Here is a 25,531-nt window from a genome sequence, read left to right as displayed (position 1 = left end):
GGGACACTGTGTGTAATCTTATATGTGTAAATATGTATACATGCTTATTTAATTAATCATACAATTTTACCTGTGCCTGTGACTGTACCAAAGCGGTCCTTATCTTTGCTACGAGGCTGGCAGTAAACCACTAAATCTGACATCTCACTGGCCACCACCTCTTTGCTCTCAACCTCCTCCTGTTTTTTTTTCTGTAATGGGAATGTTTTATAAACATTTATAAACTTCAGCCTTACATTATAGCTCCTGCCTAACTCCTCTTTAGGTCTGGCCTACACCCAGTATTTAAACACCCCCGGAATCTGTCTGGTTAAAGTCAAACAATACTGTATTTACAGGGCATGTTTAAAAAAAACAACAACAAAAAAAACAAAACATGATTGCATCATGTTTTGTGCCCTTATGACACCATACATGTTGTTTTATTCTGAAATGTCTGGAAGTACTGAGACAGGATCATAGCAGTGGGGATTTAAAGGCATTACAAAAGGGTTTAGTCAGAGTATGTTTCACTGGCCCCATAGTGCCCTGCAGAGTGGAACACACTGGGTATTCTACCTACTGTTTAAGTCAGAAGTTTACATACACTTAGGTTGAAGTCATTAAAACCTAAAAGTCTTTTAGGACATCTAATTTGTGCATGACATGAGTAATTTTTCCAACAACTGTTTACAGATGGATAGTTTCACTTTTAATTGACTATATCACAATTCCAGTGGGTCAGAAGTTTACATACACTAAGTTAACTGTGCCTTTAAGCAGCTTGGAAAATTCCAGAAAATTATGTCAAGACTTTAGACAAATAGCCAATTAGCTTCCGATAGGAGGTGTACTGAATTGGAGGTGTACCTGTGGATTTATTTTAAGGCCTAGCTTCAAACTCAGTGCCTCTTTGCTTGACATCATGGGAAAATCAAAAGAAATCAGCCAAGACCTCATAAAAAAAAACTGTGGACCTCCACAAGTCTGGTTCATCCTTGGGAGCAATTTCCAAATGCCTGAAGGTACCACGTTCATCTGTACAACAATAGTACACAAGTATAAACTCCACTAGACCACGCAGCCATCATACCACTCAGGAAGGAGACGCATTCTGTCTCCTAGAGATGAATGTAGTTTGGTGCAAAAAGTGCAAATCAATCCCAGAACAACAGCAAAGGACCTTGTGAAGATGCTGGAGAAAGCAGGTAGACAAGTATCTACATCCACAGTAAAATGAGTCCTGTATCGACATAACCTGAAAGGATGCTCAGCAAGGAAGAAGCCACAATTCTCCAAAACTACCATAAAAAAGCCAGACTACAGTTTGCAAGTGCACATGGGGACAAAGATCTTACTTTTTGGAGAAATGTCCTCTGGTCTAATGAAACAAAAATGACCATAATGACCATCGTTATGTTTGGAGGAAAAAGGGTGAAGCTTGCAAGCCGAAGAACACCATCCCAGCCGTGAAGCATGGGGGTGGCAGCATCATGTTGTGGAGGTGCTTTGCTGCAGGAGGGACTGGAGCACTTCACAAAATAGATGGCATCACGAGGAAGGAAAATTATGTGGATTTATTGAAGCAACATCTCAAGACTTCAGCCAGGAAGTTAAAGCTCAGTCGCAAATGGGTCTTCCAAATGGACTGTGACCCCAAGCATACCTCCAAAGTTGTGGCAAAATGGCTTAAGGACAACAAAGTCAAGGTCTGGGTTGGGGAGTAATGGAATACATGTAACGTGATTATGTATTTAAAATACAAAATATAAGTAACTGTATTCCACTACAGTTACAATTTAAATCATTGGTAATTAGAATACAGTTACATTCAAAAAGTATTTTGATTACTGAAGAGATTACTTTGCATTTTATTGTCATTTGTTTCATTTAATATTTAGTCCTTTCAGATGGAAAACATTTATACATATAAATGATGTGATCCAAAGTGCATTTGAACAGCGGTGAAACACTTTCTTATGATGTGTTACATTCATACGAGCAGACAGAGAAATAAGTTTGAAGTAAGTTTGGAGCACAAGAAATAGAAATAAACCTTGTGTAAATTGTCAGCTTTACGCTAAGTTAAAATGCTATTTCTAGCCATTTTACATGCACGTTACCAGGCACGATCATATTTTTTTATCAAGAAAATTCACGTTAGATCATAATTTCTTTTTTTCTAGTAAGACCTGTGATATTAGGGCAAACATCGTATTCTTGATAATCATTTTTGTATTGTTTTCCTGTAAAAATATCTAAAAATCCTTAAAACAAGATCAATTTGATTTATCTTGTTTTAGAAACTACACTGCATAAGATATTTAGGTTTTTCAGAGAATGTATTTTTAACGTGTATTTTGTCTTACTGTACTGGCAGAGTTTTTACAGTCAAAACAAGTGAAAAAATCTACCAGTGCTGAAGAAGTAATCCAAAGTATTTAGAATAAGTTACTGACCTTGAGTAATCTAACGAAATACATTACAAATTACATTTTACAGCATGTATTCTGTAATCTGTAGTGGAATACATTTGAAAAGTAACCCTCACAACCCTGCTCAAGTTATTGGAGTGGCCATCACAAAGCCCTGACCTCAATCCGATAGAAAATTTGTGGGCAGAACTGGAAAAGCGTGTGCAAGCAAGGAGGCCTACAAACCTGACTCAGTTACACCAGTTCTGTCTGGAGGAATGGGCCAAAATTCCAGCAATTTATTGTGAGAAGCTTGTGGAAGGCTACTCATAAAGTTTGACCCAAGTTAAACAATATTAAGGCAATTCTACCAAATACTAACAAAGTGTGAACTTCTGACCCACAGGGAATGTGATGAAAGAAATACAATCTGAAATAAATCATTCTCTCTACTATTATTCTGACATTTCACATTTAAATAAAGTAGTGATCCTAACTGACCTGAGACTGTAGAATGTTTTCTACAATTAAATATCAGGAATTGTGAAAAACTGAGTTGAAATGTATTTGGCTAAGGTGTATGTAAACTTCTGACTTCAACTTGTAGGTATCTTTAGTGAGATTTCAAATAATAGAAAGTGTACAGTATATGTTCAGTCTGAAAGGCACTGCAAATGACTCACTTTTTTCTCCATTTTAAAAAAAAAAAAAAAAAAAAAAAAAAAGAGTGTATGATCAGAGCATGTGTGAGACAGACCTCAAACTTTTGGTTTTCCTCTCTCTGTGTGATGTCCCAGGCCACCTGATACCATTCGTACAGTTCCTCAGTGGTCTCGGTAGCCAAATCAAATGGCATCATGTTCTCTTTATTTTCCTTATTCTGCAATGTCACCACCACAGGCTTGCCATGTTTGGCTGAGCGAACTGGAAATTAAGTGAGTGCAAAATCAGTCTGATCAGCAAATTATGATTATAACATCACTAATCAAATTGAACATTACCTGTACAGGTGTTAAAGGGATAGTTCACCCAAAAATGAAAATTCTGCCATCATTTAGTTACCCTCATGTTGTTTCAAATCCGTATCAGGGCTCCAGACTGCGAACAAACATTTTTCCCATAGGTGCGACAAAATCTTATTATAGGTCGCACTGGTGCAACTTCAGTGTTGGCCAACTCTCTCTATCTCGTCTTATAAGCTATAAATGTATAAATGTAAAGCAATATCAACTGGCAAATGCATCAAAAGTGGAACAAAACAGCGTTATGTGCTACCTGGATTAACGGACAGTTGCACGAGCACAGAGCGGGTGCGTTTACTCACAGACCGGTTTTGAGCTCTCAACTGCGGCGTGCAGCGTAAATCTTTAACAGTACTTGTCTGCTGGCATCATTCCAACTGAAAATGCACATGGTTAAGATGATATTTTTGCTCATGTACTAGGGTTGTAACGATAACTAGGGATATACCGGTAATAACGAAATATTGCGATACCTAAAAATGACAATATCGGTACGATATCATCTTTTTGTTAATTTCGATACCATATTAAAGTATGCTGCCATTAGCAAAATGTAATGTAATGTGAGAGTTTTGAGAGGAAATCAAAGACCATTTGAAAATAATAATAAAAAAGCCTCTATATGGCCAAGTGTGATCATTAAACAGCAGAAGGATGTCATTTAATGAAATAATCTACAGTCACATGCGCTGCACGCCACAGTATGAATAAGAGGCGCCTCTCTGCTGTCATCTCCTTCACACACACACGCAACACACACAGGCACGCACATGAACTGTGTACTGAAATCATTGATAGACAGTACACACTCACTTTACATATTACAAATACATGCAACAAAAGCGGCTGCTCTCAGGCTTTGTGATTGTCATTGTGCGGATTTCTTCTGTGCCAGTGGACACATAGCAAGAAGCAATGAATAGTACGGCGCGAGTCAGAGAAACCTTTTGAATTCAGCACAGAATTCACTGGTGAAATCCTCTATGAAAACCCTCGGTCAGTAAACTAGCTTAAAATCATAGTAAATGGCCCGAAATTCTGAAAAGCACTGACAAATGAACAGGAGAAAATACTGACATGCACATATATAAATTAGCAGTCTTTTCACACATCAGCACCCTTTAAAAATGACCATGAATTTACTATGGTAACACTAACTGTATTAATAATAAATATTATCATACTACAACTATAGCGTTATAATAGGCTACATTAGGGTGTAAGAGAATATATTTAATTTTTGTTGCAACTATGGCAGTTTCTAAATGTTTATATCTTGTTTGTAGATTTTTTACTAGTGTTTAGGGTACTGTTTTTCATTACAAAATTGCCACAGGCTCTTCTATAGAAATCATGTTACATCTAACCATGGTACTGAAGATCCGTGCTTGGTTACCATGGTATTGTAACACTTTTAAAACTATAAAAAACTATGGTACATTTTCATAAGTGCAAATGCAAAATAGAATCAAAGGCTTTAAAGCCTGGACCTTTGTTAATTATTGACAAAGCTAGTTTTCCTTCTGTGTAAAATCTGTTCTCTTCTAATCTACTTGGATTATAGAAAAATAACTGGTTTGTTTGCTTTCAAATTTTCAAGATATGACTGAACTTGAATCAACATTGGCCTGATGAAAGGAGTCCAAATTCAGTCACACTGTCAGAATAATTTAGCCCTATATAAATTAGGTGTTAACTTTTTTTATACTGTAGATGTTATACACCTTGCTGTAAATACCAGTAAATTTACAGCTGCATACCAACTCAAAATCAATGCCTAACCATTGAATGAGCACTTCAGTGGGGCAAAATATGCAATATTATTGGTAATTGCTCTTCTTTTTGTAATATAATAAAAATATCACTTTTATAATTTGTTTCTAAATTTTCATTTTATAGGCCCCAGACCCCCACCCCACACGCTACCAAATGAGGTGCTGGTGCCACCAACTGTAGAACTTGGTGGCACTCTCAAATGTTAGTCTTGAGCCCTGTGTTTGACTTTCTTCCTTCTATGGAGCACAAAAGGAGATGTTAGACAGAATGTTAGCCTCAGTGGTGACACAATTGTCATTTTGGGGTAAACTATCACTTTAAATGACTCGGAAGATAATCTTACCAACAGTACACTTTGAGATGTCCACTATCCCTTTACATAAGTCACCTAATGGATTTTCCTCATCAGTCTGAAAGAGAACATACATTCTTAAAGATGTTCTGTGTTTTCAATGTGGATATTAGAGCTGCATGATATGGAGGAAAAATGTGATATGTGATAAGGTAATGTGATGTTGGTTAATGTGATATGCAATGCAATAATCCTGTGATAACATCATCTGAGCGCGTGTAACATTGGAACACCCACTGCCAAAATATAACGAAGTTTATTGGGGAAAAAATTCTTTCTGGGGGGTCTCCGGATCCTTCCAGTGGGTCTTCACACCATGGGAGGTATGACACACTTGCCAATTAAGAATAAAGGAGGGGTGACAGACATACCAACTCACCGCAACTGGCTCTCTCTCTCTGATTCCCTGTAACGTGTTGCTCACAGAAATAACAACAGGAGTTCCATGTGAGCAAAACAATTGTAATGGAGGGTTTTAGGATGTGATTCATGGGGTAACTTTACCTTGTGAAAGTGTGTGTTTGTGTATATATCCCCTCGAGGCTTGCCGTAGAATGTGTATGTCCATTTGCAGCATTTAGTGAGTAAAGAAATGATGTTCAATAAAAAACGACTGTTGTGTCTCCGCTTTTTGATATCATTAGTCATTTTAGTGTAGGAGAAAAATGCAGAAAAAATGCTTGGTGACAGAATCACTATAGATTACAATGAACGATTGTGATGACATGCAGTTGAGTGTGATTGCAGATGAAAACTTTCAGATCAGCTCGACGTCTTGTCAGTTCTTCAGAAAAAGAAGAAGCTCGTTGGTCACTTGAAGAGAACACAAGAGCTCACCCCAGCGACAGAACGATTTTTTCTGTCATGCTGCATCCTTTTTTTTCCCATTGCTGGAATCATTAAAGGAATAGTTCACCCAAAAATGAAAATTATCTAATAATTTACTCACAATTATGCCATCCCAGATGTGTATCTTTCATCTGCTGAACTCAAAGATTTTTAGAAGAATATATCAGAAACAGATCACTTTCACATTCTTCTTGTGTTTTTAGTGATTCATATTCTTCAAGCATACTGCACCCTAGTGGGCAGGGAGAAGAATTTTAAGCAAAAAAAGGACATAAATATTTATCTGTTTCTCACCCTCACCTATCATATCACTTATATAAATATGGATTAAAATGCTGGAGTCGTATGGATTACTGTTATGATGCCTTTGTATGCTTTTTGGAGCGTCAAAATGTTGGCACCCATTCCTACAGGACCTACAGAGCTGAAATATTCTTCTAAAAAGAATAATTTGTGTTCTGCAGAAGAAAGAAAGTCATACACATCTGGGATGGCAAGAGAGTAAATAATGAGGGAATTTTCATTTTTGGGTGAACTATCCCTTTAATTCAGCAGGGAGTCCTGATGGTCAAGTGATCATCGCCCGCCCGCTGGTAGATGCTTATGTGCTCTCCGTCCCTGCACATGGCCGGCGATTATGTTAATGAAGCTCACACCTGAAAAATCTCTGGAAAAATCTGAAAGCATGGCGCCAGCTTAATATATACGGTTTTACTATTGGATACATATCCACAAATGTGTCACGCTTCCTCATTTAACCCTATTGGGTCAACGGACACGCCGGCGCGTCCTGCTGGATTTTTTCCTCATAACAGCGGAAACAACTTAAAATACTCCATCATTTTTGGGCATACAGATAAGTGTAAGACATCATTAGAGACTATAAAGGGTCTACTTTTATTTGTGTACACTCACAATAACAACAAAATCTTGTGGTTTTGTAAAATAAAGAAAATATACAGGGTGCGCTTTCAGCCGTCTCTGTCTCCACGAGCATCTTTCTGAAACGCGTCACAAAAATGAACTGAAACTCTACGAATACTTATCACACAAACATGAAACATATGTCTAAAGAAAGCTTAAAATGTCTACTTTTAAATAAAACAATTACAATTTAAAACAAATATTCTCCTGCAATGTTATCTGTATGAAACAAAGCGATGTACAGTTTCTCCTGGCTCAACTAATTATCCCTAATGTGATCCCACCCACCAGCAGAGCGCGCTATTCATACGGTAATGTGCTGAGGCGATCAATGCAAATGGTGAACGCCCCCAACAATGCCTTAAAAAAAAAAAAACATCAAGTTCATTCACTTTTCTGCGTGTTTGGAAGATGGAAGATAGTGATGAAGAGTTCACATTTTCCTAAGAAGAAGAGTGGGAATCTGACGAGGAACGTTTGCATTTTGAAGGGCGACTTGATCCAGCCGAGGATACAATTTTGGATGAGTAAGTCTTTACTTACATTAGTTGACATGCTATTTTAAATAAACATGGACATATTTTACTAGTTGGACTATTTCCAGACTTGCCAGCCAGGATTCAGAGTATTGAAATTTGAAATATGTCCTAATAGGCAAGTTTTTGTTACATTTAAATGTTGTTTTGGCTAAAGCAGGTATTTAAATTGTATGCTGTATGATATAAATATAATATGTAATATGATATAAAAATAATATGAATGTTTAGATTATATTTTAACTAGCGTTTATGCTGCCTCATTATCATCAATGAAGCTTGTGCTTGCAAATATCTGTTCGGGTGTAAATGTGTAAAATGAGCCGTAAATATGCCCATATTAGAAAATCAGCATATTAGAATGATTTCTGAAGGATCATGTGGAATAAATTGCATTTTACAATATATTCAAATAGAAAAGTTATTTTAAATTGTAAGTATATTTCACAATATCACTGTTTTTGCTGTATTTTGGATCAAATAAATGCAGGCTTGGTGAGCAGAAGAGACTTCTTTTAAAAACATTAAAAAATCTTACAGATCTAAAAACTTCTAAATGGTATTGTAGGTCTAAAGTTTTTAAGTAAAGTCTTTATGTAAAGAAAATGTATAATCAGATAATATATTCAATCATTAAGTCTCCTCACATTCATTCTCTCTCAGGGGAGGGGTCTTTGTCTCCTCAGGTGTGAATCACTTCAATATTCATGATCATCCACGCCTCCTCGCATATGACCTTTTTAACACTAAAAGTCTTACAAAAGTTAAATGATTATATTGTTTTGTATGCATGAGTGATCAGGATGGTTTTCACATCATTTTTGTAGCAAAAACTCTAGGCTACAAGATCCAGTTCTCAAAAGTCTTGTGAACAAATGTTTAGTATGCGTTATATGGCCTTATTTCAGTGACATAAAATGTTTATTTTTTTCAAAAATCACTAATAAATGTTATTTTCTCAAAAATACAAACATGTACATACATGTTGTTCACATATTATTGTAGCCCAGTATGTGCTGAATGCAGTGTTATCAGACTTTAGCCATTAATATGTTTTAAGCAACAGAAAAAAGCACAAATGTCAAGGCATGTCAAAACTTCTCCAGGGCCCAAAACACCCTCAGAACCCAGAGGGTTAAGTTGGAATTTTTGTCTCAAATTGAAATGTCAAAAGTTGCTGCAAAATTGCTGGAAACTTGCCACAAATTCGTCACTCATTATTTTCACATGCAAATGAGCTTGTTATTTGCCACAAATTTTTGCCAGAAGTTGGTAGTGGTGAGCCTGCAGCAAACCTTTGGCGACAATGGAGAGTTTACCGAAAACTCATTTGCATGTGAAAATTAATGAGTGGCGAATTTGTAGCAAGCTTAAATGCTGTGTGTGACAGATTGTGGAAGCTGACCATTCGGAAAGGGTCTCAACGCTCTCTCACTCTCTCCAACTTATAGCACCACAAAAAAAAAAAAAAAACATCAAAGGGTATGTTGAAAGATAAAGTACAACTTACTGAAATGACTCATTGTTCACGTAGTCGCCCAATCTGTTATTGTTAAATGACAATGGAGAAAATTAATGGGGAGTATATCAAGCTTTTCAGAAGGTGCTCGAGCCCTGGAGCACTCATGGAATTGGCACCTTTGCACACTGCATGCACAGACACCAAGTGACAACCATGTGCTCAGTCTATTCTATTCTATCTGCAATATGTAAGTTTGCCATTTCGATAAATGCGACATATCATGCAGCCCTAGTGGGTATACTCTACATTTGTAAGCATTAATACAAATGACTACCAAGAACAAAATTACATGTTTGTTTCATACAAATTCTTCCTATGTGGTTTACCTGGTAATTGGCCTCAGATGAGGAATTGGCCACTTCTTCTACATAATTTGATGGAAAATAGTGCTGCAGTTTCCCTCCATAGTCTCCTTTCCACCTGTTGGGAATGACACAGAAGGAAATGAAATGGTGGTTTGGTAATTAAATTAGCTAAATTACAGTATAGTTTCAGTATTTCAGTTAATTACTGTAATATACAGTTAATTACAATGTTTCATTAAATAGATAATGTTGAGAGAATCTCACCATCCATTGGCCTCCTTGTTCACATTATGGATCAAAGCACCCTTGTAAAAGCTAAGTTCATCTGGTCGCATGGCCTTGTAGTCATATATGGCTTTCACTGTGCTTTGGGGCTGCAGTACAACAACAAATCAACAATTTTGCTACGATCTGCAACACCACTGGGGCAAAGCACGCAATGTCACAGCAGTTCAATGAGTCTTTCAGGCTCTAGTTATTTTAATAATTTCCCTTTAAAGGGAATTTAAAGAGTTAAAACATGAACAGTGCTACACATATGGCATGCAGGCTAAATATGAAAATACAGTTTTAGTCAGGGTGCATTTCCTCTTTTGAGAGGATCAGTTTCCTATGAAAGAGAAACAAGAGATGACCTCTAATGTATGCATACATGCAGAAACTGTGTTTGCTCTTCAAAGTGCTTACCAGAGACGGCTCAATCTCATTGGCCTCCACATACTGTTTCGATTCATAAAGTGAAGCAGATATGTTTATCTGAAAAGACATTCAAACACAAAATGTTTTTTTTAGACTTTTATCCATGCACATTGGATTTGCAACAACATATCTTTACTTGAACCAAGAAGGTGAGTTTTATTGATTGCAAGAAGTTTTAATCCTGAAAAGGTGAATCTGAAATTCATATTTACAGTGATATTACTGATTTTGAACAGTTGGTTCTGTTGTCCTAAAGCACTGTTTTGATTGAATTTCAAAACTTCTTAAAACAGAGTGAAGTGATAAAATACAATAAAAACAGCTGCTTCGTCAAAGCAGGCAAATAATATACACATAAAATGACAAAATTCATAAAAATTCTCCATCAATTTTGTTACGTAATTCTGAGATATTTGACTCTATGGAATTTTATTCACTAATGGTTGAATAATATTCTAAAATCATTCTTTTAAAATCTATTATTCTAAAATCTATAATGGCATTGTCATGATGTACTGTCTAATATGCCCTTTTGTTAAGTATATTATAGTATATTAATATACACTGTTGGCCAAAAGTTTGGAATAATGTACAGATTTTGCTGTTTCGGAAGGAAACTGGTACTTAAATTCACCAAAGTGGCATTCAACTGATCACAAAGTATAGTTAGGACATTACTGATGTAAAAAACAGCACCATCACTATTTGAAAAAAGTCATTTTTGATCAAATCTAGACAGGCCCCATTTCCAGCAGCCATCACTCCAACACCTTATCCTCGAGTAATCATGCTAAATTGCTAATTTGGTAATAGAAAATCACTTGCCATTATATCAAACACAGTTGAAAGCTATTTGGTTCGTTAAATGAAGCTTAACATTGTCTTTGTGTTTGTTTTTGAGTTGCCACAGTATGCAATAGACTGGCATGTCTTAAGGTCAATATTAGGTCAAAAATGGCAAAGAAGAAACAGCTTTCTCTAGAAACTCATCAGTCAATCATTGTTTTGAGGAATGAAGGCTATACAATGCTTGAAATTGCCAAAAAACTGAAGATTTCATACAAAGGTGTACACTACAGTCTTCAAAGACAAAGGACAACTGGCTCTAACAAGGACCGAAAGAGATGTGCAAGGCCAGATGTACAACTAAACAAGAGGATAAGTACATCAGAGTCTCTAGTTTGAGAAATAGACGTCTCATTGCAAAGAAAAAACTTTTGAAACAGAAAAACAAAAAGAAAAGGTTAGAGTGGGCAAAGAAACACAGAGATTGGACAACAGATAACTGGAAAAGAGTGTTATGGATCTTAACCCCATTGAGCTTTTGTAGGATCAGCTAGACTGTAAGATGCATGAGAAGTGCCCGACAAGACAGCCACATTTATAGCAAGTGCTACAGCAAACGTGGGGTAAAATGTCACCTGAGTATCTGGACAAACTGACAGCTAGAATGCCAATGTCTAGCTAGAATGTCATTGCTGCACGTGGAGGGTTTTTTGAAAACTGTTTGAAGTAGTTTAAGTTAAGTTGAACGTTTGTTAATATATATATATATATATATATATATATATATATATATATATATATATATATATATACACACTACCGGTCAAAAGTTATTATAAAATAATGAATTTAATCCATTTTGGAATAAGGCTGTAACATAACAAAATGTGGAAAAAGTGAAGCGTTGTGAATACTTTCCGGATGCACTATATATATAGTGCATCCGGAAAGTATTCACAGCACTTCACTTTTTCCACATTTTGTTATGTTACAGCCTTATTCCAAAATGGATTAAATTAATTATTTTCCTCAAAATTCTACAAACAATATCCCATAATGACAATGTGAAAGAAGTTTGTTTGAAATCTTTGCAAATTTATTACAAATAAAAAACGAAAAAAATCACATGTACATAAGTATTCACAGCCTTTGCCATGACACTCAAAATTGAGCTCAGGTGCATCCTGTTTCCACTGATCATCCTTGAGATGTTTCTACAACTTGATTGGAGCCCACCTGTGGTAAATTCAGTTGATTGGACATGATTTGGAAAGGCACACACCTGTCTATATAAGGTCCCACAGTTAACAGTGCTTGTCAGAGCACAAACCAAGCCATGAAGTCCAAGGAATTGTCTGTAGACCTCCGAGACAGAATTGTATCGAGGCACAGATCTGGGGAAGGGTACAGAAAAATTTCTGCAGCATTGAAGGTCCCAATGAGCACAGTGGCCTCCATCATCCGTAAATGGAAGAAGTTTGGAACCACCAGGACTCTTCCTAGAGCTGGCCGCCTGGCCAAACTGAGCGATCGGGGGAGAAGGGCCTTAGTCAGGGAGGTGACCAAGAACCCGATGGTCACTCTGACAGAGCTCCAGCATTCCTCTATGGAGAGAGGAGAACCTTCCAGAAGAACAACCATCTCTGCAGCACTCCACCAATCAGGCCTGTATGGTAGAGTGGCCAAACAGAAGCCACTCCTCAGTAAAAGGCACATGACAGCCCACCTGGAGTTTGCCAAAAGGCACCTGAAGGACTCTCAGACCATGAGAAACAAAGATTGAACTCTTTGGCCTGAATGGCAAGCGTCATGTCTGGAGGAAACCAGGCACCACTCATCACCTGGCCAATACCATCCCTACAGCGAAGCATGGTGGTGGCAGCATCATGCTGTGGGGATGTTTTTCAGTGGCAGGAACTGGGAGACCAGTCAGGATAGAGGGAAAGATGAATGCAGCAATGTACAGAGACATCCTTGATGAAAACCTGCTCCAGAGCGCTCTGGACCTCAGACTGGGCGAAGGTTCATCTTCCAACAGGACAACGACCCTAAGCACACAGCCAAGATAACAAAGGAGTGGCTCCAGGACAACTCTGTGAATGTCCTTGAGTGGCCCAGCCAGAGCCCAGACTTGAACCCAATTGAACATCTCTGGAGAGATCTGAAAATAGCTGTGCACCGACGCTCCCCATCCAACCTGATGGAGCTTGAGAGGTCCTGCAAAGAAGAATGGGAGAAACTGCCCACAAATAGGTGTGCCAAGCTTGTAGCATCATACTCAAAAAGACTTGAGGCTGTAATTGGTGCCAAAGGTGCTTCAACAAAGTATTGAGCAAAGGCTGTGAATACTTATGTATATGTGATTTTTTCCGTTTTTTAATTTTAATACATTTGCAAAGATTTCAAACAAACTTCTTTCACATTGTCATTATGGGGTATTGTTTGTAGAATTTTGAGGAAAATAATGAATTTAATCCATTTTGGAATAAGGCTGTAACATAACAAAATATGGAAAAAGTGAAGCGCTATGAATACTTTCCGGATGCACTGTATATATATATATATATATATATATATATATATATATATATATATATATATATATATATATATATATATATATATATCGGACAAATCCTACTGAGTATTTTTTGAATATTTTTATTTTTAAACAAGGATGCTGCACATATTATGCCTATGTTACTCTAAATGTTTGTCCTGAGCTTTGACTGGAAAAGGGGGCAATGAGAGGTGGTCATGGTAACTGAGGCAAGATAGCTTCTAGAGATGAAAGCATGCGAGCGTTACATGCAAACTGTGGCCTGAGCAGAGGAAGAGAGGTACACGTGCCTTTGTTCGCAGCTTTGAAGAATCTATGCAGACATGACATGTAGAGAAAAAAATTTTGCTTTTCAATCACTGCACTGTGTTTTGCAGTATTGCCTGGAGCTTGTAAAGGAACCTTGTTTTGCAAGGTTTTTCTTACCGAACTAAATCGCTCCACTAGTTCTGGCGTCACAGGGTAACGCAGTTTGATCTTCCGATAAAGAGGTTTTTTTCGGAAATAGTCAACCAGTTCCACCAGGCTCTCGAACTCACTTGAGGTACCCAGCACATACATACAGCCCTCTTTGTGTATCCGACAGTGCTTCACCATCCCTTCACCTCTATGTGTCAGCACAGAGAAAGACCGTTAGAGATTTTTATTTAACTGACATCCTTTTCCAAAGCGACTTACTGCACACTTAATGAAGGGACAGTCCCTCTAGAGCACAACAAAATACTTGGGCACAATGATCAAAATTCATGAACCATCCCATGAGTAATACCAGCCAAAATCTTTACTACTAGGTAACATGATAACACTGCCCCAGTCTAAACAAATACATTTCTTTAAAAAAAAAAAACCTGACTTTGCATGAACATTACCAGAGTTTTGTGCAAAACCAGTGTACATTCTGCTCCTAGGGGCCCTTCAAAACTGCACATCTCCCTTATCTAAGGGCATTACTGGTTGCTAGAGTTCCTAGTTGCTTCTGGGTGATTGTTTTTTGGTTACTTATTGGCCCAGGCCATAAAAGCCCACCTTAACTCTCTATTATTTCTGGTCCCTAGATATGGCTCAGGTCCCTCCATCAATGTGAATCTATGACCAATTTTATCATCCACCAGGAAAGAAAAAAACAATCTGATCACTTAGAAAAGTAATAGAAAGCTGCACAATTTGAGGTATCCAACATGTTTGTAGCACAAAAGGTGAGGGATGAGTTACATGACTAACTTTAATTCTTCGGGTTAGCAAGCGGCACTAATGGGGACAAGGAAAATAAGGAGCAGCACCTGAATGTGATGGCGTAAGAGTCTGAATCTTCCCTCTGTCTGATGAGGAAGGCTCCATCCCGAGGGATCCTCAACAGATAGTCTTCTGCCTCACCTCGACTCAGGTTACTGTAAAACCACCTAGAGCCGAGAAAACCACAACTTAAAGGGGACATATTATGCCCCTTTTTACACAATGTAATATAAGTCTCAGGTGTCCCCAGAATGTGTCTGTCAAGTTTCAGCTCAAAATACCACACAGATGATTTATTCTATCATGCCTTTATACCCCTGTTTTGTAGCCCTGTTCCAAGCGTGCTGTTTTAGTGTATGTAGCTTTAAATGCAAAGGAGCTGCTGCTCCCCACACCCCTTTCTGGAAGTGGGCTGTGCTTTTCCTGCTGGTACCATGGATACCCCAGCGGCGACAATGCAGAACTTAAACAGTTAAAAAATTATAAACAACACACTGTTCTTTATTAATGAGGAAAGGAAAGAAAGGATGGGATGGTCTTTTACCATATTTTGTGGTTGTCTACACACACTGGGGACACATAATTATGTTCGAAAAAATTGAAAAAGTGGATTTAGCATAATATGTCCGCTTTAATGTCTACAGTGTGCCTGCAGTTTCTTGTGAGTGTTAGCACAGAAGCTATGACTTAGACCACGTGGTCTTCTACAGCCCCTCTGGCCAGGATGTGGTCAAAATGAAGTGTGTGTGTATAGAGGCAAGTGTAGACAAACCCTTCATGCAGGTGCTGGCCTGGTCGAGGCACAAATTCAGTGAGACGCAGGTTGAAATCCTGACAGCGCAGCAGGTTTTCTCTGTAATGCTGGATGAGGGCATACACACTGGGGAAATGCAGGTTGTCTGTGAGGAAATAGACAGTGTGTCCTCCATCTATGCAGGAGCGGATTCGACAATGCTGAACTCTTCCACTGCGCCTACAAGGAACACATCATACATATCATAAATCGATCATCTCACACATTTTTCATCAATTTATTTTTTTCAGAGGTCCACTTATAATCAGTGGTGATTTCTCAGGGCCAGCAAAGCCTTCTCTGCTGGCGTAACATGCCTAATAAATAAATATTTTTTCATCCTTTCATTCTCATTGACCTTTTTGCCTATGTATTTTCAATCGCTTTCCACTCCTAATTCATCTACAAACAAATAGCAAAAAACAAAAAGTTTATCCAATCAGAATTTACAGAATGCTTACGAGCAAAGTGTGACAACAGTTTCACAAATCGCATGCCCGAAGCCATGCTCCTTATCCGAAGCAGCGCGTGAGTCTGAGCTCAATCCCGTCAGGCCTTCAGAATTTCCACAGAATCCCTCAACACTGCAGTGAATAGGCATCTAAAGTCAGATTGTCAGATTCATCAGCCAATCAGATTGATTTATTTGTTCTTGGTGGGTGTGGTCTTTAGGATATGTCCCAGTCCAGGCCTTCTAGCTGGCCTTGAGTGACGCAATCACGCTTTAAGTGATGTACGTAATTTGAAAGCGAAGAGCGCGAGATCTTGCTGACGAGTCGGCTGTCATCACTGCCTCATCACCATTGAGAAAGAGATCCTTATGGACTTAAAAACCTGAGATGTTCTGCATGATCATGCAGTTGATTAATTAAACAGGAAAGGAGGACTGATTTTCACTTCAAGCAAAATGGTAAGAGCTTTTTGCATTGTTAAAGCAACATCAGGAGTTTTCTAAGTGTAAATTAGGCTGCTTGAGCATTCAGTGTTGGATCAAGTTTTGAAAAGTAACCATGTACCCTGACGAAACAAAATGTATTGCAAGCAAAATTTAAATCGCAAGTATTATTAAAAAGATTTTCCTTGGTATTAGACCTCCTTGGTTATGGCTTTCGTGTGTGGATGTGTTTTTAAAATATCAGTTGGTATTATTAGTTGTCTGCAACGTAATGTATAATAAGCATACGGTGTCTTATTCATTGTGAAAGTGAGTTTTCTTAATGACATGAATCGCACTGAAGGCCTAGACTTAAAATGCACGGGCCACGGCTGCTTATAATCTTTAAGCTGACGTGTGTAGTTTCTGCGACACTGAAGTCACTAAACGGAATTTTAAAAATAAACAGATATTCGATTACTCCCGCCATCTTCCATTGGTCGAACAGACACTGTGCCTTTAAGCAGCTTGAAAAAATCCAGAAAATTATTTCAAGCCTTTAAGCAATTAGCTTCTGATAGGCTAATTGGAGTCAATTGGATGTGTACCTGTGGATGTATTTTAAAGCCTACCTTCAAACTCAGTGCCTCTTTGCTTGACATCATAGGAAAATCAAAAGAAATCAGCCAAGACCTCAGAAAAAAAATTGTGGACCTCCACAAGTCTGGTTCATCCTTGGGAGCAATTTCCAAACGCCTTAAGGTACCACGTTCATCTGTACAAACAATAGTACGCAAGTATAACACCATGGGACCACGCAGCCATCATACCGCTCAGGAAGGAGATGCATTCTGTCTCCTAGAGATGAGCGTAATTTGGTGCGAAAAGTGCAAATCAATCCCAGAACAACAGCAAAGGACCTTGTGAAGATGCTGGAGGAAACAGGTACGCAAGTATCTATATCCACAGTAAAATGAGTCCTATATCAACATAACTTGAAAGGCTGCTCAGCAAGGAAGAAGCCACTGCTTCAAAACTGCCATAAAAAAGCCAGACTACAGTTTGCAAGTGTACATGGGGAAAGATCGTACTTTTTGGAGACATTTCCTCTGGTCTGATGAAACAAAAAGTGTACTTTTTGGACATAATGACCATCTTTATGTTTGGAGGAAAAAGGGTGAGGCTTGTAAGTCGAATAACACCTTCCCAACCGTGAAGCATGGGGGTGGCAGCATCATGTTGTGGGGGTGCTTTGCTGCAGGAGGTACTAGTGCACTTCACAAAATAGATCATGAGGAAGGAAAATTATGTGGATATATTGAAGTAACATCTCAAGACATCAGCCATGAAGTTAAAGCTTGGTAGCAAAGGGGTCTTCCAAATGGACAATGACCCCAAGCATACCTCCAAAGTTGTAGCAAAATGGCTTAAGGACAACAAAGTCATGGTATTGGAGTAGCCATCACAAAGCCCTGACCTCAATCCGATAGAAAATTTGTGGGCAGAACTGAAAAAGCGTGTGTGAGCAAGGAGGCCTACAAACCTGACTCAGTTACACCAGTTCTGTCTGGAGGAATGGGCCAAAATTCCAGCAACTTATTGTGAGAAGCTTGTGGAAGGCTACCCAAAATGTTTGACCAATGTTTGTTTCACTAACAAAGTGTGTGTAAACTTCTTACCCACAGGGAATGTGATGAAAGAAATAAAAGCTGAAATAAATCATTCTCTCTCCTATTATCCTGACATTTCACATTCTTAAAATAAAGTAGTGATCCTAACTGACCTAAGACGGGCAATGTTTTCTACGATTAAATTTCAGGACTTGTGAAAAACGTAATTTAAATGTATTTGGCTAAGGTGTATGTAAACTTCTGACTTCAACTGTAGCCCGCCCCAAAATCACAGCATTGGTTGAGCTAATGTTGCTATGTTGGACTCAACGAGCAGCCAAACCTTGCCACAAGGAGCACTTAAGCAAGATGAATGTGAACTGTCTATTCCTACGGTGAGTTTTCTCTTTCAAGCTAACTACTGTCATGGCAGAGCCATGGTGGAATCCCCAAACTGCAAATGCAGGAACTGATTTTAGACTTTGAGCTGAGATTAGATGTGCTTCTCATACGTCTTAACGCAATGACCTATTTCTCAGGAAAATAGCAAATTGCGTTTTGCACCACTTTATTAACATACAATACACCCACAATTTGCATGCATACTGTACACCCACAGACAGCGCAAACACTCCCACCCACACCCACGTGCACTGGCACAAAAATTCCGACACAGGGTAATGCAGTTTGATCTTCCGATAAAGAGGATTTTTTCGGAAATAATCAACCAGTTCCACCAGGCTCTCGAACTCACTTGAGGTACCCAGCACATACATACAGCCCTATTTGTGTATCCGACAGTGCTTCACCATCCCTTCACCTCTATGTGCCGGCACAGAGAAAGACTATTAGAGATTTTTATTTAACTGATGTCCTTTTCCAAAGCGACTTACTTCACACTTAATGAAGGGACAGTCCCTCTAGAGCACAATAAAATACTAGGCACAATAATTATAGTTCATGAACCATACCATACCATTTATTTATTTATTTATTTATAAGGGACCATGTAAAATATTAAACATAAATGTTTCCATTTGATGCATTGTACCAGATTTAGCCTAAGGCTAAATTTCATCTGCAGTCCCCTGGCAGGTCACAATTAGAAATTCCGCACAGTAACAGAACAACAATTAGCAAACTAGACAAAGAAAAAACCAATAATACAAATTACACACAATACATCGCACATACACACACCTTGTCAGCACCATAGGTATGCTAGACAGATTAAACATAATACATTTGAATACCAAGCAAAAGATATATAAGACAAAGTCAAGTAATATGTATATAGTCAGTGGTTACAAAATTGAGTATCTTTTAGCAGATTTTCCAGTTTGATTTTAAAACTACTAATAGAACTAGAAGTCTTTGTCATCTGGTAGAGCGTTTCAAAGAGTTGTGGCTTTCACAGAGAAAGCTGACTGTCCAAATGCAGAGCAGCAAAAGGGTACAGAGTTTTCCGAACAAAAATAAACAGTCACGTAATGTAGGAGGGGCCAAACCATTTAAAATGTTATACACAAGACGTATTTGAGAAAAGTCTAAGATTCTCAAAGCTCAGAAGACGATGTTTTTCCAGTATCCTACAATGATGATATTGAATTGGCTTTTTATCCAGAATTTTTAAGGTTTGTTTGTGCAACGATTCAAGTTGTTTAATCACTGTTTCTCCGGCCTGCCCCCAATATGTAATACAATAAGACATGTGGGAAGGGATTGTAGCATGCATAAATGTCTTGGCAACATCCAGAGAAAGACAGTTTCTAATTTGTCTAAAATTTGCCAAGTTGTATATAATTTTGTTGTATATAATAGTTTTCATCATTTTCTTGACATGCTTTTTCAAATTAAGATTTTTTATCCATTATTACACCAAGATATTTAAATTCAATAACTATATCAATCTCATCACCCTTAATGAAAATGTCAGCATTTGAAGGCTGCACATTGGTTTTTGGAAAAGAACATACCTTTTGTCTTGCTAATGTTCAAGCTATGACATGATTGATCAAGCCACTGTGTGTCCTTTCCATAGCAGTTTTTAGCTTCTCAGCTGCTAGCTCAGCTGTTTTTGCATGTGTGTATACAACAGTGTCATCGGCATACATTTTCAATTCTATCCCATGACACTGTTGTGGAAGGTCATTAATATACAGACTAAATAATAGGGGGCCTAACACCGATCCTTGAGGTACACCCATTGTGCACTTCATGTTGCTGGACTGTGCATCTTTAACACATTGCATCCTATTAGATAAATATGAAGATATCCACGGCAGTGCTCTAGATGAAAAATTAAACTTTGAAAGTTTAGAAATGAGAACATCATGATTAACTGTATCAAATGCTTTCAAATGCAGGTCTAAAAATACAGCACCAACTACTCCTCCTTTGTCAAGCCTAGATTTTATTTGCTCTATCAGGTGTAAGGTAGCTGTTTCAGTGGAATGGTTTGTTCTAAAGCCAAACTGCATATGATGTAAACCAAAATTGCTTGTATTAAGATAAGTTGTCAGTTGTTCAATGACAACTTTCTCAGCAACCTTTGAAAGTACTGGCAGTATGCTTATGGGTCTATAGTTACTGGCCTCGTGGCGGTCACCAGATTTAAATATAGGGGTGACAATGGCTTGTTTCCAGTCACTAGATAAAGTACTATATTTAAGTGACAGATTAATTAGTTGAGTAATAGTGGGAGTTAAAATATCTTTGTGTTTTTTAACAGGTATGGTATCAAGTTGAAAAGCATCCCTGCATTTTGAGTTTCTTAAGGAGCTGATGACTTTGTTCACTTGTATCTCGTTGGTCATAACCAGGTCAAAACCTTGACCTCCGGCATCTATCGAAACAATATCCAGTTCCCTTTCTGTAAATTTGTTTCCTAGCTCATGAACAGACTCAATAAAAAAACTGTTAAAATTAGCAGCAATGGAAACATTATCTTCAATTAATTTTCCCTGAACTTTGAGCTGTAAATCTCCTAAAAAATGTGGTTGTCTTCTTTTAAGATTATTAATATTTTTCCAAATTAATTTACAATTACCTTTTGCCTCATTCATTACATGAAGATAAAATCGAGATATAGCTACACTAAGTTCTTGAATAACTTTATTCCTCAAGCCTTTATAAATCAACATATCTGTCTCTTCCAGACTTAATTGCTTTCCTTAATGCTGAATCTCTATTCTTCATCAATTTCCACAAGTTTTCGTTAAACCAGGGTAAATTACCTTTGTTCCTGAATTTTTTCTGAAACCTTACAGTAAATCTTTCCCTTACAGAGTTAATTCTACAAATAAATGTGTTACAGCCAAACTCAAGATCATCAGATTATAGTATATCATCCCATTTCAAACTAGTCATTTCATTGTCAAATGCAACTTGCTTACCTTTAGGTATACAATGAAATACATTTGTGTGAGTTACTGTAGTATTTTTTAATCAGTTTTTGTCAATTCCTTTGCAAGTTGTAACTTTTAGATATTCTTTCTGGTTTATTAGTGAATATTAGATCTAATTGTGTATTGAGAGTTTTGCAATCCTTGTTGGACCTTTTATTAACTGATCTAAGTGATATTTGTCTGTAATTATTTTTTTCTCTTTAACTTATCTTCCCAATTCAAGTTGAAGTTCCCCATAAGAATTATCTATTTATTATGATTGCACTCTTTCAGGATCTCTGTGAGTTGATCATAAAATGTTTCATTTGCCGAAGGGGGTCTGTATACACCTATGATAGTAAATTACATTTGCTGGGACAAGATTATTTTTAACCCAACGTATTCTTGAGTGTTAACCATTTTAATCACAATATGTTCACATTTTATGCCATTTTTCACATATATTAGCAACCCCCCCCCCCCCCCCCAAGATTCTATCTCATCTGAAACATTGATATCCAGGCATCATAAATACATTAGTGGGAGTTGACCATTGTAACCACGTTTCAGATATACTGAGAAAGTCCAGATTTGAGTTAGACAATAAATTAATCAACTGTTCGCTCTTTGAAACAATACTTCTGATGTTCAAGTTGCCACCAAAAAGTCCTCTCGGTTTCATAGGACCTTCACATGGTTGATAGATTGAAATGTTTTAAATAGCCTCTTCTTTCTCACAGCAGGGTTCCGATACATGAAGACGCTTATATTTGATGTTAGTGAGTCGGTAGTTCTGTTAAGATCCCCGGAGAACAGCGATGGTATATTATTCCCTAGAGTATTATTCCTGAAGTTGATCAAGCTCACTCCATTAAGCAGGAAACCAGGTAGACCTACAGATAATCCGCAGTCACTCACCACCACAGGAAATGCCACCTCGGAATTACTGAAATGAAGCTCGGAGGTCACGTGATGCCATGCAAGGAGCAGACGTGTGAGCAACGAGCTCTGTGTACTTTGCTAAATTTTCAATTCTTTGCATGTTATAATCTGGTGAATTTGATACACCCAGTTACACAATTGCTCTTTGATGCAAAACATGGCAAAAAAGTCAAAATCCTCGGGCTCTGGAGACATTAAAAGACACTTACGTGTTCAGGATGAAAGCCCCGACAGACCTACAGACCAGGGACTCGATTTGGATGGCGCGGCAGGAGAGGAGATCCAGCATCAGTTGTCCAACATGTCGGTAATGTTGACGAAGTTTCTTGCTTACTTGGAGGATCTCACTATAATACGGCGATCGATTATGGCGATGGAAATAAAATTCTCTGAGTTAGTTACAGGAGTGACTGATGTTGAGAGACGAATCGATTTTCTGGAATCTTTGGAGAGGGAATTAACCGCTAATCCACCCACGACCAAAGTTGATTTGGAACATCTCCTTGAAAAGCTTGAAGATCTTAAGAATAGAAGCCACAGGAATAATGTTCGAATTGTTGGAATTCCTGAGCATGAGGAGGGCAGAGATATGGTGAAATTCCTAGATGAGTTTTTCCCTTGTCTGCTCAACATAACAGGCCACGAGCTGGAAATCGAGTGAGCTCACAGAGTCCCAGCTCACAGATCTGCTGAGGGAGACAGGCCCCGACCGATTCTGGCCATCATCCGATAAAGATCTTGTGTTGCGCCAGGCGAGGAGCAAAGGGAAGCTTTCTTGGAAGAACCATAATATTTTCTTGTTCCCGGACTTTGCGAACTCGACAAGAGAGAAATCGGTTCAATGAATGTAAAACTGGCCAAACTGAGAATAGAAACGTAGGTCGGTCGCAAAGTATTTACATGTCCAAATCTGGCAATGTCTTTTATAGAATCATAGAGTAAACCGTTGGATGTTTCTCATGTGAGTGGATCAACTCACTGTACTTACTCTTGAAGAAGCTGGGCGGCATTTTGGGTTTTTTAGGTTGGCTCCGCCGTGCGGCTGGAGCTTGTTTTGTGAATAACACTTTTCCTTAAAGAAACTTTTGCACTGAAGTTCCCTGCCAGTTTGAGAGTGGACACTACGGATGACCGCAAAATATCTACATGCTCACACAAAGGATGTCTTTTAAAAAGCTGACGGATTGTGTAAGTCATGGTGTATATGTTTATACAGCCTCTGAGTGAATTGACTCGACCATCCGGGGAACCGGGATGCTGATTTTGTTTCTTTTGTGTTGGTTCCACCTAGCGGCTGGAGCATGTTCTATTGAATAACACTCCTATGGAACAGCTGTGGATTAATCTTTTCGTTCTTCGTGCTTATTCCTCCTGCTGGCTGTAGTTTGTTTTGTTGAGTTTTTTACGGGACATTGGAATGATTATGACATCCGCTGAACTCATAACAGCCAGCTCACTGAACATTCGTTTGTCTGTCCGAGGAATCTGAACGGTTTTATATCAGCTGGAATTTGTTTTGTGGAAGATCACACCTTTGTGACAGTTCTGTGAATGAATCCACACATTCTTTGTGTTCATTCTTCCTATTGACTGGGTTTATTTTACAAAGTATTTTCTGTTATATAATTTTGCTTCACAAATTTGTGAGGCAAAATTGAGCAATCCGATGGCAAAGTTGTCGTGGGCTCTTGTGGGCGTTCATGGACCTTTTGAGTTGAGAGGAATTGTCGCTGGTTGGCGCTTTCGTGCGTGGGGTTAATGCGCATGTTTTTCTTTTTTCTGTTTTTTTTTTTGTTCAGGGAGATGTTCGGGGTTTGATTGTTTCACTAATGTGGTCTGTATAATTTTGTTTTTGACACACAATTTATTTTTTCTACTATATCAAAATGTCAAATGTTAATATGAGAATACTATCTCTCTCCACATGGAATGTAAATGGGTTGGGGCACCCCATAAAAAGAAGGAAGGTTATTTCTTTTCTTAAACGTAAGAAATATGATATAGTGTTTCTTCAAGAAACACATCTCTCCCCGCAGGAAGTGGAAAAATTTGGGAAGATATAGGGTGGACATGTTTTCTTTAGTGCTGGCTCAAGTAAGAGTAAGGGAGTCATTATATTGATTAATAAACATCTACAATTCAAATGTCTCAAACGGACTAAAGATAAATTAGGAAGAGTCATTATTGTTTTAGCTGAAATTCAGGGGCAAATTCTGATTTTGGCTAATATTTACGCACCTAACGCTGATGATCAGGACTTTTTTATAGATCTTGCAGGGATGTTGCAAACCGCTGGCACCCCTCGATATAATATTGGGAGGAGACCTTAATCTTTTAATGGATTCAGTCCTTGATCATAGTGAAGCAAAAGTGTGTAAACCCCCTAGAGCAACACTGATGCTTCACAGGATGTGTAAAAATCTTGGTCTTACAGATATTTGGAGACTTTTGAACCCATCCGGTAGGGACTATAAATTTTTTTCATCAGTCCATAAAATTTATTCTAGAATAGATTTTTTTTTATTTTTTATATCCAAATCCCTAATTTCATCTGTTGTTGATTGCTCAATTAGAAACATTTTAGTCTCAGATCATGCCCTGGTGAGAGGTGATGCCACATATAGAGAAAAATAAATCATATAGTTGGTGCCTTAATGTATTCCTTCTGCAAAATCCTGATTTCCAACAAATGTTAAAGACTGAAATCAATGTTTATATGGAGACCAACTGGTCCTCAGTATCCTCTGTGGGCGTGGCTTGGGAGGCACTTACAGTGGTTCATAGGTGCCGAATCATACAGTGTGCCTCATTCATCAAAAAATCCAAAGCACGAGAACTTGTGGAGTTGGAAGGAAATATTAAAAGTGCCGAGGCAGAGCTGAAGTGGCGTATGTCATATGATGGCCTCAGAGAATTGACCCGATTGAAATATAGATATAATACTATTTTGTGAGTTTTGGTTATTCAGG

At 38.0% G+C, this 25,531-nt stretch overlaps 1 protein-coding gene across 4 annotated transcripts in view; it reads right to left on the bottom strand.

Annotated features, from left to right (window-relative positions):
• Positions 1–25,531, bottom strand: part of LOC127417260 (1-phosphatidylinositol 4,5-bisphosphate phosphodiesterase gamma-2-like) — a 57,962-nt gene that overhangs the window by 9,074 nt on the left and 23,357 nt on the right. For all 4 annotated transcript variants that reach the window (XM_051657140.1, XM_051657138.1, XM_051657137.1 and 1 more), the window contains 9 exons: positions 15,730–15,930; positions 15,005–15,124; positions 14,151–14,331; positions 10,367–10,435; positions 9,944–10,053; positions 9,701–9,794; positions 5,535–5,601; positions 3,151–3,317; positions 71–191 (listed from right to left, as the gene is read on the bottom strand). In XM_051657140.1, coding sequence (XP_051513100.1) covers positions 71–191; positions 3,151–3,317; positions 5,535–5,601; positions 9,701–9,794; positions 9,944–10,053; positions 10,367–10,435; positions 14,151–14,331; positions 15,005–15,124; positions 15,730–15,930 — 1,130 coding nt within the window. The remainder of the gene's footprint in view (positions 1–70; positions 192–3,150; positions 3,318–5,534; positions 5,602–9,700; positions 9,795–9,943; positions 10,054–10,366; positions 10,436–14,150; positions 14,332–15,004; positions 15,125–15,729; positions 15,931–25,531) is intronic.

The sequence above is a fragment of the Myxocyprinus asiaticus genome, chromosome 26 (genome assembly GCF_019703515.2).
Source record: "Myxocyprinus asiaticus isolate MX2 ecotype Aquarium Trade chromosome 26, UBuf_Myxa_2, whole genome shotgun sequence".
NCBI classification, from domain to species: domain Eukaryota; kingdom Metazoa; phylum Chordata; class Actinopteri; order Cypriniformes; family Catostomidae; genus Myxocyprinus; species Myxocyprinus asiaticus.
The sequence above is the reverse complement of the archived record's forward strand: the minus strand, read 5'-3'. Positions and strand labels throughout refer to the sequence as shown.